Raw genomic sequence first — 13,091 nt, forward strand, 5'->3', positions numbered from 1 at the left:
AACGGCATATTACATTTTTTTGTCCAAAATATGAATATTTCTTGATAGAGGAATTTGCATTAATTAAAGCATTTCATTACACATTCAGACTTCCTTTTAAGTGAACGACTTTTGTTGCCTGCAGCTAATTATAATAAGTATAAATAACATAAATATCAACCCTTTTGAAAGTAATTACATTTTCTCTCATCTTTTTAATTACTTTATTTTCTCTTCCTATTAATATACATAACATAGCTGACGTATACATAGCATTCTATGTATATGCTGGAAATTTTGTAATATGTTTATGGAGTTGAGATTTTTTGTAATATTGAAAACATAAGTTGTGTATTTGTGTAATTTTTAGTTACAATAATTGAGTAACAACATGAACAAAACAAACAAATATACACATCCTCTCAATATAATTGTGTATAATACACTAGAAATCAAGAACACAACTTGATTAATGTATAACAATATATGCACAGAAATAAAGAGCTACATCTTAACATGTGAAATGAATAAATATATCACAAAACCTAAATCAATACAAACCCGGCCATTAATGCAATTGACTTCTCTAATGAACAATATTAACAAGAAGAAAGAAAAATAAAAAGATGAAAAAGTCAAACATGCAACTGTATTTGTGTAAAACTATTTAGGAGGTAAGTCGTGCATTAACCCCAGTAAGTTTTCTCATATACAAAAGACTAGCTGATTCCTGGCTCTTTTGTATCTACCTTCTAAATTTTCAAATATCATTCATTTTAAATATATTATTTGTTTGAATTAATTTTTCTTTTCATAGAGTATGCATGTCAGCTTGAGTTCAAGGAAGCAAATCCACCACGTTTCATCATTTGTCTGAATTCCTTGTAATCAACCATTCCATCACCATCCACGTCAACTTTCATTATCATTCTCTTGCAATCTTCTAGTGTTTTTCCTTGTTTCAAACCCAACGATGACAAAACGGATCTTAATTCTTCCACCGTGATGAATCCGTCACCGTTTTGATCGAACACATTGAAAGCTTCTCTCATGTCTTCTTCTTCGTCCCTCTCGTCCATTATCGACCGATACAATGTCCCAAATTCCTCCATGTCTACAAACCCATCTCTGTTGATATCAATCTTTTCGATCATTTGCACAAGTTCCATTTCAGGAATGTAAATTCCCAAATTTTGCAACGAATCACTAAGCTCCTTTCTCGTAATTTTTCCGTCCCCATTTCGATCGAACATATGAAAAACTCTACCTACCTCTGCTGGATCCATATCTTGGATGATGAGAGACGCTAATTATTAATTGCATGAAACAAATTTATTGTTTCTACTGAAAGGTTATTTAAAAATTTAATTCCTGAAAAATGGAAAGGCCAAATGAGCGTTGTAAATTTGTGAGAACACAAGAAACTCAAGGGCCAAATAATTAGGGAAATAATTTAGAGAAACACTAATATATCAAGAGAGGGTAAAAAAAAGAGAGAAATTGAAGGGTGATTTTGAGGATACCCGCTAATAACGGTGGATCACTGATTTAGAATTTGTTGGGATTGGTTTGAGGTTTTCCTTATAAGATAATATCTAGGTAAATCTAGAATATTTCAAATCTCTCCCATTTTCTTATTATAATCAGTCTAAGTACTTATATCATATTAATATAAAACTACAATCAGGATATATGACAAAGATGGGAATATCACATGGAGGAATATTAGGGGTATGAATTCTGATTGGCATCTTCGAGTGTACTGATGTAAGGAACTAATGTATTTCAGACGTAAGGTGAGGCTTACTATGCATTGAAAGAGTGGCATAATGAATTTTGCCTTGTGTGCAAATTTGAACCACATCAAAATATACCAACACTTTGTCCATTAAGGGCCACTTGGTATGGTGTATTAAGAGAAATAGTTTATATTATGTATGGTATTATTAATAATAATATTTTAGCAAAATAGTTCGGTGGATCTTTATACTATGTTCATTGTGTAATGTGAATACTCCTACTTACATGTTTGTCATCTGAACCATTGAATCCACTAAAAAACAATATTTTAAACACTATTTCGGTGTGTGTAACACACCGCCTCCACGTCAGCTGCCACGTTATTTTTAAATATTATATTAAAATCCATATCATTTATTAAATACCACATAAAAATTAAATATTAAAATCATTCTTGCCTTTTTCTTTCATTCCCACCACCACTCCAACTTTCAAGAAAGGTTCAAATGGGTTCTTCAAACTGCTCATCAATCCAATTTCAACTCAATGATCAAGAAATTGTTGGATACAAATCTGTTTCTTCTAAGTTCTTGAAGAAAGAGAGAAAAGGTGATTTGAAATTGGTTATTCCTGTGGATTTTATGTGATTGTGGCAGGTAAACGGAGAAATTGGGGTTTAGGGGAGGCTGTGGGGTGGCTGTTTTGGTTGATGTAGGTGGATGGCGTGGTTGGGATGGGTTGATGGTGGTGGACGGCATGGAAGGGGGGGACGGGTTGAAGGTAATGGACGGCATCAGGGGGTTGGGGGAATGTGGTGGGCGGCTGTAGGGTGGCTGTTTTGACTGATGTAGGTAGACGACATAGGGGGGAGAAGGGTTGAGAGTGGTGGACAGCGTAGGGGATGGAAAAGGTGGTGGACGGTGTTGGGGATGGGGGGAGGTGTTAGACGGGGTGGTAGGGTGGTGGGGAGACGGTGGCGGACGGCAGGAGGCGGGAATGTGCTGGAACAGAGTGGGGGGGGGGGGGGGGGGGGGGGGGGATTTTTAGTTTTTTTTTTTTTACTGTTTTTTAATTATTTAAATATAATAAATATTTTTTAAATTTAATCACGCGCTCCGAAAAAATGTGTGTAATCATGCGTTGCATATGCAAAAAAGTGTTTAAAATATTACTTTTTAGTAGGTTCAAAGGTCCAAATGATAACACGAGTACAAGCAATAGATGATGACAAAAATATTATAATCACTCATTGTATATGTATTTACCATCATTACTCTTTTTCTTACTTTTCTATTTTCTCTTTTTTTTTTTAATCCTATATTCGTTTTTTTTATTTTGATTTTTTCATGCCATCTTTTTCTCTCTTCTATCTTAAACTTCTATTTTTCTTTCCGTTTTTTTTTTTCATTTTTGGATTTTTCTATTTTTATTTTTTCGTTTCTTTCTTTTCGCTTTTTCTTTACTCTTCTATCTCTAACTTCTATTCTTTTGATCTTTTTTCATTTTTGTATTTTCTCCTTTCTCAGTTTTTTGTTCTATTTTATATTCTTGTATGTTTGAAAAATATGGTTACGTCAGGTACAAGTCATGGATGATATCAAAACTACCACAATAGCTTGTAGTATTTGAATTTGCACAATTATTTACATTTTTGTATTCATCTAGACAATTGTATTTGTATTTATATTTTATAGTTCACGCTTGTATTTCTATTTGCATTTTATAATTTGCATTTGTATTTGTATTTTCTAGTTCACATTTGTAGTTGAATTTTATAGTTCAAACTTGTATCTGTATTTTATACTTCGTACCATTATTTATATTTTATACAATTCTCAGTAGTATTTTAAAGAATTATTTTGTATTTGTATTTTATCATTTATTGCATATTGTATTTGTATTTTGTGATTTCATTTTACTTGTATCTGTATTCTTCTTTCATCAATGCACTTGTATGTTTAACTAACTATTTTATATTTGTATTTGTAAGTTGACCTCACATTTTATTTCTATTTGTAATTTTATTTGTTTGTAATTGAATTTGTAGTTGACACTATCAATAGTATTTTTTAAACAATTGAAAATGAATTGTTATTTTTTTTCTACGAACACTTATATTTATATTCATTGATATGATTTTTTATCTTATTGATACAAATTGAATAATATAATTATAAATGATAAATTATGCAAATACAATTGTTAAATTATACAAATATAAATTTTACATTTGTATCAAATAATATATGTTTGTACAATTTGAACCACACACATATAAATGATACTTGTTTATATAAATATAAATGATAAATTTGACATGCAAATACTAATGATACATTTGCATTGAATGATACATTGTAAATTTTATTCTTAAGAAAATACAATTAATTTGTATACTTATTTATAGCTAGATACAAATGTTAAATTATACATAGTCACGACTAAACAATTGAAATATAAATAATAAATTTATTTAAATTATATAATATGATACATATTGATTTAATATATAAAGTATAAAAACAACAACAAAAATACGAGATGAAAAGAATACAAAAAGGGAGAAAAAAATAAGAAACTGAACAAGAATAAAAAAGCAAAAAAATGAAAAAAGGAGAAAAATATGAAAAAAAGGGGAACAGAAAAAAAAAGAGAAAGAAACAAAGAAAATATAAAAAAAGAAAAAAAAGAAAAAAAAAAAAAATCAAAAGAAAAAAAAGAAAAAAACAAGGAAAAGGAAAAAAGAAAGAAAAAATTAGAAGAGAAAAACTAGAAAAGAAAAAGAAAGAGAAATAGAAATAGAAAATATAGAAAGAGAGAAAATAAAAATAAGAGGCTAGGATTGTATTTAATTGACAAAAAAAGCTATCAATTGTAATTAATTGAAACTTAGGATAGATAGTGTAATTAGGGGATCTTTAAAAAATAGCAGCATTTTGCTATAAAGCCCACCTTCCATAGCCACTTGTTTTATGTCTGCTGTATTCGGTTTTACAGATAGTATATATTCATATAAAATATGAATACAGTCTCTATTTAGTCGCGCCAAAAATGGAATTAAATATTTTTAAAACGAAAAAAAATCTCAATATAATCACGCTTATCTCGTTGAATTAAATATTTTTTTGCCTAACACTACCATTATATTTTTTTATATTTTTTTATTCTTTGTGTTTTTCCCCCTTTTTCTTTTTCTTTTTTCTATTTTTTTCGATTATTTTTTCGTTTCTTTCTTTTTATTTTTTCCTTTTTTTTCTCTCTTTAATCTCTAACTTCTATTTCTCTTTCTTCTTTTCTTTTCTTGTTTGATTTTTTTATTTTCCTTATTATTTTTTTGTTCTATTTTATATTTTTGAAAAATATGACTAGTCGAGCACAAGTCATGGATGATAACGTAAATACCACAATTGTTTATCGTATTTGTAGTCACACTGTCATTTATATTGTTATATTTATTGATACAACTGTATTTGTATTTGTATTTTAAAGTTTGCACTTATATTTATATTTTATAGTTCGCATTGTTTATCATATTTGTAGTCACACCATCATTTATATTTTATATAATTCACACTTATATTTTAACGAACTATTTTATATTTGTATTTTATAATTGATTGAATATTATAGTGGATTATATTTATATTATGGTTTTATTGTGTTTGTATATTTAGATTATATTTGGATTGTACTTGTATTTGCATTCTATTTTCTTCATTGCCTTTTTATTTTTAAGAAATTATTTTGTATTTGTATTTGTAAATTGATTGCATATTGTATTTAGTCGTGACTATGTACAATTTATCATTCATATTTGTATACAAACAAGTAAGTGCATTAATTATATTTTCGTGATTCTAAAATATATAAATATATAATGTATTATTTGATACAAATGTACCATTTTGTATTTGTATATCAAAATTATCATTCATATTTGTAAATAAACAAATATCACTTGATAGAAATACATTGACAAACAAATGAAACAAATGATTTTACAAATACAACAACAACAACAACAACAAACCCAGTGTATTCCCACCTAGTGGGGTCTGGGGGGGTAAGATGTATGCAGTCCATACCTCTACCTCTGATGAAGTAGAAAGGCTGTTTCTGATAGACCCTCGGCTCAAGGTACGAGATACCACACAAACACATAGTGCAGCACAGAAGCAGATTACATAACATAAATACGGCACCCATAAGTAATATAAAGCAGAGGAAAGTAGGGGAAAGCACACAGCTTCGTAATACAACATGAAACACGGAACACGGAATCATGACAAGAATAAAACCCCCACCAAGTAATTCCCTACACTAGTGACCCGAACTGGCCCTAATCCTCTGCCGTAATTCGTGTCCTCCAGACCTTCCTATCTAGGGTCATGTCCTCGGTGAGCTGTAACTGTTCCATGTCCCGCCTAATCACCTCACCCCAGTACTTCTTCGGCCTACCCCTACCCCGCCTAAAACCATCCAACGCTAGCCTCTCACACCTACGGACCGGGGCATCCATGCCCCTCCTCTTCACGTGTCCGAACCATCTCAATCGTGCTTCCCGAATCTTGCACTCCACTGAAGTCATACCAACCTTCTCCCAGATAGTCTCATTCCAAACTCTATCCCCTCTAGTCAGTCCACACATCCAGCGCAACATCCACATTTCTGCCACCTTCATTTTTTGGATATGGGAGTTCTTAACTGGCCAACACTCCGCTCCATACAACAAGGCCGGACGGACTACCACCCTGTAGAATTTTCCTTTAAGCTTGGGCGGCACCTTCTTATCACACAGCACCCCCGACGCGAGTTTCCACTTCATCCATCCCGCCCCAATACGGTGCGAGACATCCTCATCAATCTCATCGTTACTCTGGATCACGGACCCAAGATACTTGAACTTGTCCCTCTTATATACCTCCTGAGATTCCAGCTTCACTACTACCTCATTCTCCCGCCTCACATCATTAAACTTGCATTCCACATACTCTGTCTTACTTCTGCTCACCCTGAACCCTTTAGACTCAAGAGTTCGCCTTCACACCTCTAATTTGTCATTCACACCCCCTCGAGTCTCATCTATCAGAACTACATCGTCTGCAAAAAGCATACACCACGGCACCTCCCCTTGAATACGCCGCGTCAACACATCCATCACCAACGCAAACAAAAAGGGACTAAGAGTAGATCCCTGATGCAATCCTGTCAGGACAGTGAAATGCTCCGAGTCTCCTCCCGCCGTCCTCACCTGGGTTTTTGCTCGATCATACATATCCTTAATTACTCTGATATATGTCAGCGGTACCCCACTCACCTCCAAGCATCTCCAAAGCACCTCCCTGGGGACTTTGTCATAAGCCTTCTCCAGGTCGATAAACACCATGTACAGATCCTTCTTTCTCTCCCTATACTGCTCCACCAACCTCTGTACCAGGTGGATTACCTCCGTCGTCGAGTGGCCGGGCATAAATCTGAACTGGTTCTTCGAAATAGACACTATCCGTCTCAGCCTCACCTCGACCACTCTCTCCCAGATCTTCATCGAGTGACTCAATAACTTAATCCCCCTATAGTTATCGCAACTCTGAATGTCCCCCTTATTCTTATAGAGAGGGATCATGGTACTCCACCTCCACGCCTCGGGCATCTTTGCCATCCTGAAAATTTCATTAAACAATCCAGTCAAACACCTTACACCAGCCTCTCCAACGAACTTCCAAAACTCCACCGGTATCTCATCCGGCCCCGTCGCCCTACCCCTTCGCATCCTGCGGACAGCCTGTCTAACCTCTTCTACCTTAAAACGTGTACAATAGCTAAAATCCCGACACTCCTCTGAGTGCTCCAGTTCCCCTAACACAATAGCTCTATCCCCTTGTGTTATCCCCTTGTATCCCCTAGTACAATATTGCATTTGTATATATTGTACTTGTATAAAAATTTAAGTTGTATTTATTTGTATAAATAAATACAACTAGTATCAATAAAACAAACAAGTATTCGTAGAAAGAAAATCAATCGTTCCTTTTAAATAATTAAAAAATACAAATGATAATTCACACTTGTATTTATATGTTATAGTTCACATTTGTATTTGTACTTTATAGTTCGCACTTCTATTTAAATGTTATAGTTCACATTGGAATTTATATTTTGTAGTTCACACTTGTATTTGTATGTTATAGTTCGCATTTGTATTTGTATTTTATAGTTCGCACTTATATTTGTGTTTGCTTGTTCACACAAAGGAAAAGAAGGAGAGAAATTGAAAAGAAAAAAAAAGGAGAGAAATGAGAGAAAGAAAAGGAGAAAAAATACAAAAAAAGGAGAAAAATGAAAAGGAAAAAAAAGAAAAAGGAAAAAAAAAGAATAAGAAATAAAAATAAAAAAGTGAAAAAATAAAAAATAAAGAGAAAGCAACAAAAAAAGGAAAAGAAAAACTGAAGAAAAAAACTGAAAAGGGAAAAAGAAGAAGAGAATAATAGAAAATAGAAAAAGAGAGAAAATACATGAGAAAGACAATGAATTATAATTAGGGATAATTAATAAGCAAGAGGGGGCTATAAAATGTAATTAATTAAAAATTAGGCTTTAAGTGGTAATAAAAGCCCAATAGTGGCTAATTCGAGTAATTTTCTCTAATTAAGATCTTATGTTTGCTAATCCATGTAGTTATCTGATAATTAACACCTTTCATTTGGTGGTATTAGTAATATATAGGATTTAATACCATGATAATAATATATGTAAAAACAAAAATTATCTATTAAATCCCTTTTCCCAAATCTAGAGTTAGTTCGTTATTTCTAAAGAAATTATGTTTCAATCTCTCTAGAAAAAGTAAGAGAGCTGACATTTTAAATTAAGAGCCATGATTTTTATCCAAATGGAATAGTTAGTAAACTAATTGATGAGTCAATACATAAATAATTTAATATGCTTGTATTTTTAAAATGCACTCCCCCGTTAAATTTTTTAGACTTCTTTTGACTTGATGCACACACCAAGAAAATATTAATCAAAAATATATTTTCACAATTAACCCTAATAATGCTATCTCGAAATTCTAATGTAAACTATTACTATTTTCTTTAGTTATTCAATACGGAGGGTAATGTGAGGAAAAGGTAATAAAATACTCTGGATTTGCAAAAATGATCGAATAATTTGAAACAAACATATTTAAAAAGAAGATCAAGTAAAATTAAACCGAGAGAGTATAAGATTGTCAATTGTCAAAGTTCAAGTTAACATAAATAAATTTCAAATACATTTGGTGTTTTACTTTGACTATGGTCTTACGATCCATATGCAAATTAAATATTTAAGTTGGTCTCATGATATAAACTTTTTGATTGTTATATGCGTTGAATGTTATTCAAGATTTCATCATCCATTTTGATTATTGTAACAATCCTTATTGTGAATTTTATTTTTCTGTGTTTTGGCCAGTTTTTCCTTCCATGTAGGTGTTATGTGCCTTATATGATGTGGGGTGAGTTGGCACGATTCCTAAGTGTTCAGGAGTGGATTTGAGGTTTTGAGTAGTCATAAAAGTGATTAGATTTACTTTAATCAACATTTTGTGATCCAAGAATCAGATGGTGATTTTTCAGTTCCATTAATTCCAAAATATTAATTTTAGATCAGTAGCATGATTGATTCGGGTTTCGAGCCTCTACGTAGAGTTTTGACCTTTTATATGAGAAACTAGTTAAAATAGCCTAAAGGAGTTTTGAGGGGTTAACTTGTTGATGATAATATCTTTCGATAAATCTAATGGTTTTATTGAGTTCAGAACATCAAAATAGAATTATTGAATATTTTATAAGCTCTCGGCAGATCCTGAGGTTCTATTCAGAGTCATTTTTCACTAAGCGTGTTTCAGCTAGTTTCTGGTTCAACTGCATAAGTGGCCATTTGGTCAACTTAGTGGTAGCACCTAGGAGGAGCAAGCAGATACATAGGCGATTATTGACTAGTCCAAGAATCATCGCCTAACCGATGGGTTCATCGGATTAGCGAGACTACCTTAGTGGCTAAAGTGTTGCCTAAGTGATCACCACCATGGCAAGTGAATACCGCTAAGGAGGTAGTCTGAGTGCTTAGGCGATGTCGCTTAAGTAACCATTTTATTGCCTAGGTGACATCATTAACATCAATTTCATTTTTTTCTCTTTTATTCCATTCTCTCATTCAAGCTTTGGGTCTCGTTTTTGGTGATATCAAAGAGAATTTTTCATCAAATTGGAGTTGGTGAGCTTCTAAAAATGATTTGCATCCTTATTTGTTTATTATTTCACTAAATCATCTTCTAAACTTGGATATTTGGGTTTCACCTAGTAAAGAGATAAAATACTTTTTCTTCGATTTAAACCTTGAAGAGTAGGAGCCAAAATTGGCCCACTTCTTCTTAGACCATTTTCCACTGTCTCTACCACTCTGTTGCTAACCTCTTCCCTGATCTGAGTATCAAAACTTCTTATTCTTTCTTTCACTCATATGCTTGCTTCTTTTCCTCTTTCACTTATTGCATATACACTACAAGTCTAGAGATGTCCATATCCTTGTTCAACAAAGTAGCCTTGCTCTCCAAAATAAACTAACGGGACAACCCAAAAGCAAATTTCCTTATTCTAACCCTCATTCTAGACACTAACTCAAGAGCATAATGCGACAACTGATGAAACTTCAAGGCATACTCTTTTACTGTCATCTTGCCTTGCTTTAAGTTCACAAATTCGTCAGTCTTCGCCTCTCTCAACTCCTGAGGAAAGAAGCAATCAAGAAAAGCACTATAGAAGTCTTCCCACAAAGTAGACTCAATATTATCACCTTTTGACTGGTCCCATTCCTCGTACCACTGATACACCATATACTTCAACTAATAAGTAGTGAAATGCATACCCTCCACATCAGTAGCATAAATCACATGAAAAATATTTTCCATCTCATCAATGAAAATTTGAGGTTCTTCCTCTACTTTAGAGCTAGTGAAAATTGGAGGACTTAACCTCATAAATTGACCAACTCTAGTGGCTCAGAAGATGGAGCAACAAAAACAGCACACTTAGTCTGAGAAGCCACCAACTGGGTTAGCAAATAGATCGACTAGCAAAACTCAGCATTAGAAATGCCAGCTTGAAGTGTCCGAGGAGGGTTAGGGGGAACTGGTGGAACTCCTCTAAGGTAATCAGAAGCAGCGATCCTAGACTGGGTCTAAACTTCCTGAGTAGGAGGAGTTTCATCTGCATTGTCCTCAGATGGGACAGAAGAGTTTCCAAGAACATCAGATCTTTTAGGAGGCATGATTTGAAAAGCAAATATATGGGAATTAAAAGAGATTTCAAGATCTTAGGCTCTATAGCTCAAAATAGAACAACAAGATAGAAAAACATTCCTAAATGGCTCATAGCCTCTCCCTTATAAGTGTGGCACACTACATACCATCAAAAGATATTCTACTTGACACGGCTTTGTGGACACCCGATGACACTAAACCTAGGCTATAATACCAACTTTTCACAACCAGAACTAGGGCCTGACCATGACGGACATCTTAAGTCCAACGAGGACAGGAGACCACCCGCTATACCTAACCCATCAGAATAGAATACCCCCACATCGGATGAATTTCGAACATATAATTAGATAACATAAGCTAAGCTCAAAGAATTTAAGTCATGTCTGTAATCTGATAACCGGTAACCAACCAAGACGACCAACCAACAACATCCAAATCCACAGTAATCCAATAAAGCCTTCTAAAGAAATCATAATAATTAAAACGTTGAGACATGCCGTCGACTCTAAAAATGACATTAACAATGTTAATGATAATGTACACTCTCAATTCCAGTCTATGAAAGGAATCGATGAAATTTCTAAGTCTTTCGAAAAATAGAAGCTCACCAGTTCACCACAATGAACTGATGAATTAAGCCGATCTACCTAAAACTGTGCAGAAAATGTAGAAGTATCTCCGGTTATTGTATCTCGTGGGGATAAAACGTCTGAAGATGGTTAATGGGTTGAGAACTAGAATGTAACTCAAGGGTAAGGGAGCAAAATAAAGCCATGATCAACACTTCAAAATCAATTAAAATCCAATGCACACGACTAGATGTATATACATACACACACACCTACACACATATATATCATATGCAACTATAAGGAACAAGGATTAGCATGCAGTTTAAAACTTTTCCCTAAATTGTGAAGCTCAACCATCATAACATAAGAAGGTACCCACGGGCTATATGGGTCCAGCTCTCCACTAGTTGGAAGGGCTATAGTACGGGTAGCTGCATGAACCAGAGGATGTATATATGAACCATGGGGACCTCGAACCTCCCAGTATACCAAGGTAACTAAAGCACCCAATCATGTAATGTAATATGGGGGACTCGAACCTCTCAATCATGTGATAATAATAAAGTGGGACTCAAACCACCCGGTCATGTAGACCCCCTATATCGTTAACTGCGGTGTCCAGTGTTGGTCCTTTGGGACCTCCACTTTCACGGCATAGCTACACAACTCTTATTAAAGCCCAATTAAAATATTTAACACACATTCCCATTCATTGAACCATGGTACACATTTAGACATACATTGCTAGTATCGTCATACCAACTACACTTGCAAGGTAATATCAATATGCCAACAAAATTATCATCACTTAGCGAAATTTAAAAACTTCTTGGTTCAAATATACATTAGCTTGGGGAATTAAACAATCCCATAAATTCAATGCAAAATCATTATTCTTTATGAACTTATCACATTATGCATCAGTTCAAGAGTAATTCAATGGGCATACTTTTCATATTCAAAACAAATTTCACAATAGGGGATGAGGTCATTACCAATTCAACTATCAATATTCGTAAAATTTGGGGAATTCACAATCCCTTAGTTTATTTACCATACCCATGCATCAAATTTGTTTAAAAACCACCATTTAAACAAACCAATTCATATACAAATATGAAACATCACATAAAGAACAATCATTCAAACCCTCAACCCATGCTCAAAACCAATATCAAACCATATGAATAATACCTTAAAACATATGCTTTTTGCAAAGTAATACTATGGTAAGAGTAACATACCTGAAATACCCAAGATTATAGAGAGAATTCAACCCTTGAAGCTATACTTGACCCACATCTTGGAAACCCTTGTTATGGATGCTTGAGAGACTTGAGAGAGAAGAAAGAATGTTTGAAGTATTTTATCGATGAAAATAAGGCCCCAAGTATAAGAGGGAAATGTCTAAAATATCCTCATTTAAAAGATGGAAATATAAATCGTCAGTACTTATAAATCTCATAATGACTCGCCATGACTCATTACGAATC

At 33.6% G+C, this 13,091-nt stretch overlaps 1 protein-coding gene across 1 annotated transcript; it reads right to left on the minus strand.

Moving 5' to 3' along the window:
- Positions 1–380: 380 nt before the first annotated feature.
- Positions 381–1,591, minus strand: LOC107841971 (calmodulin-like protein 3). Its single transcript, XM_016685801.2, has one exon. It carries the CDS (start codon positions 1,263–1,265, stop codon positions 807–809), a length of 459 nt encoding a protein of 152 aa, XP_016541287.1. The 5' UTR covers positions 1,266–1,591; the 3' UTR covers positions 381–806.
- Positions 1,592–13,091: the final 11,500 nt, after the last annotated feature.

The sequence above is a fragment of the Capsicum annuum genome, chromosome 9, assembly GCF_002878395.1.
Source record: "Capsicum annuum cultivar UCD-10X-F1 chromosome 9, UCD10Xv1.1, whole genome shotgun sequence".
In the NCBI taxonomy this organism is placed as follows: Eukaryota; Viridiplantae; Streptophyta; class Magnoliopsida; order Solanales; family Solanaceae; genus Capsicum; species Capsicum annuum.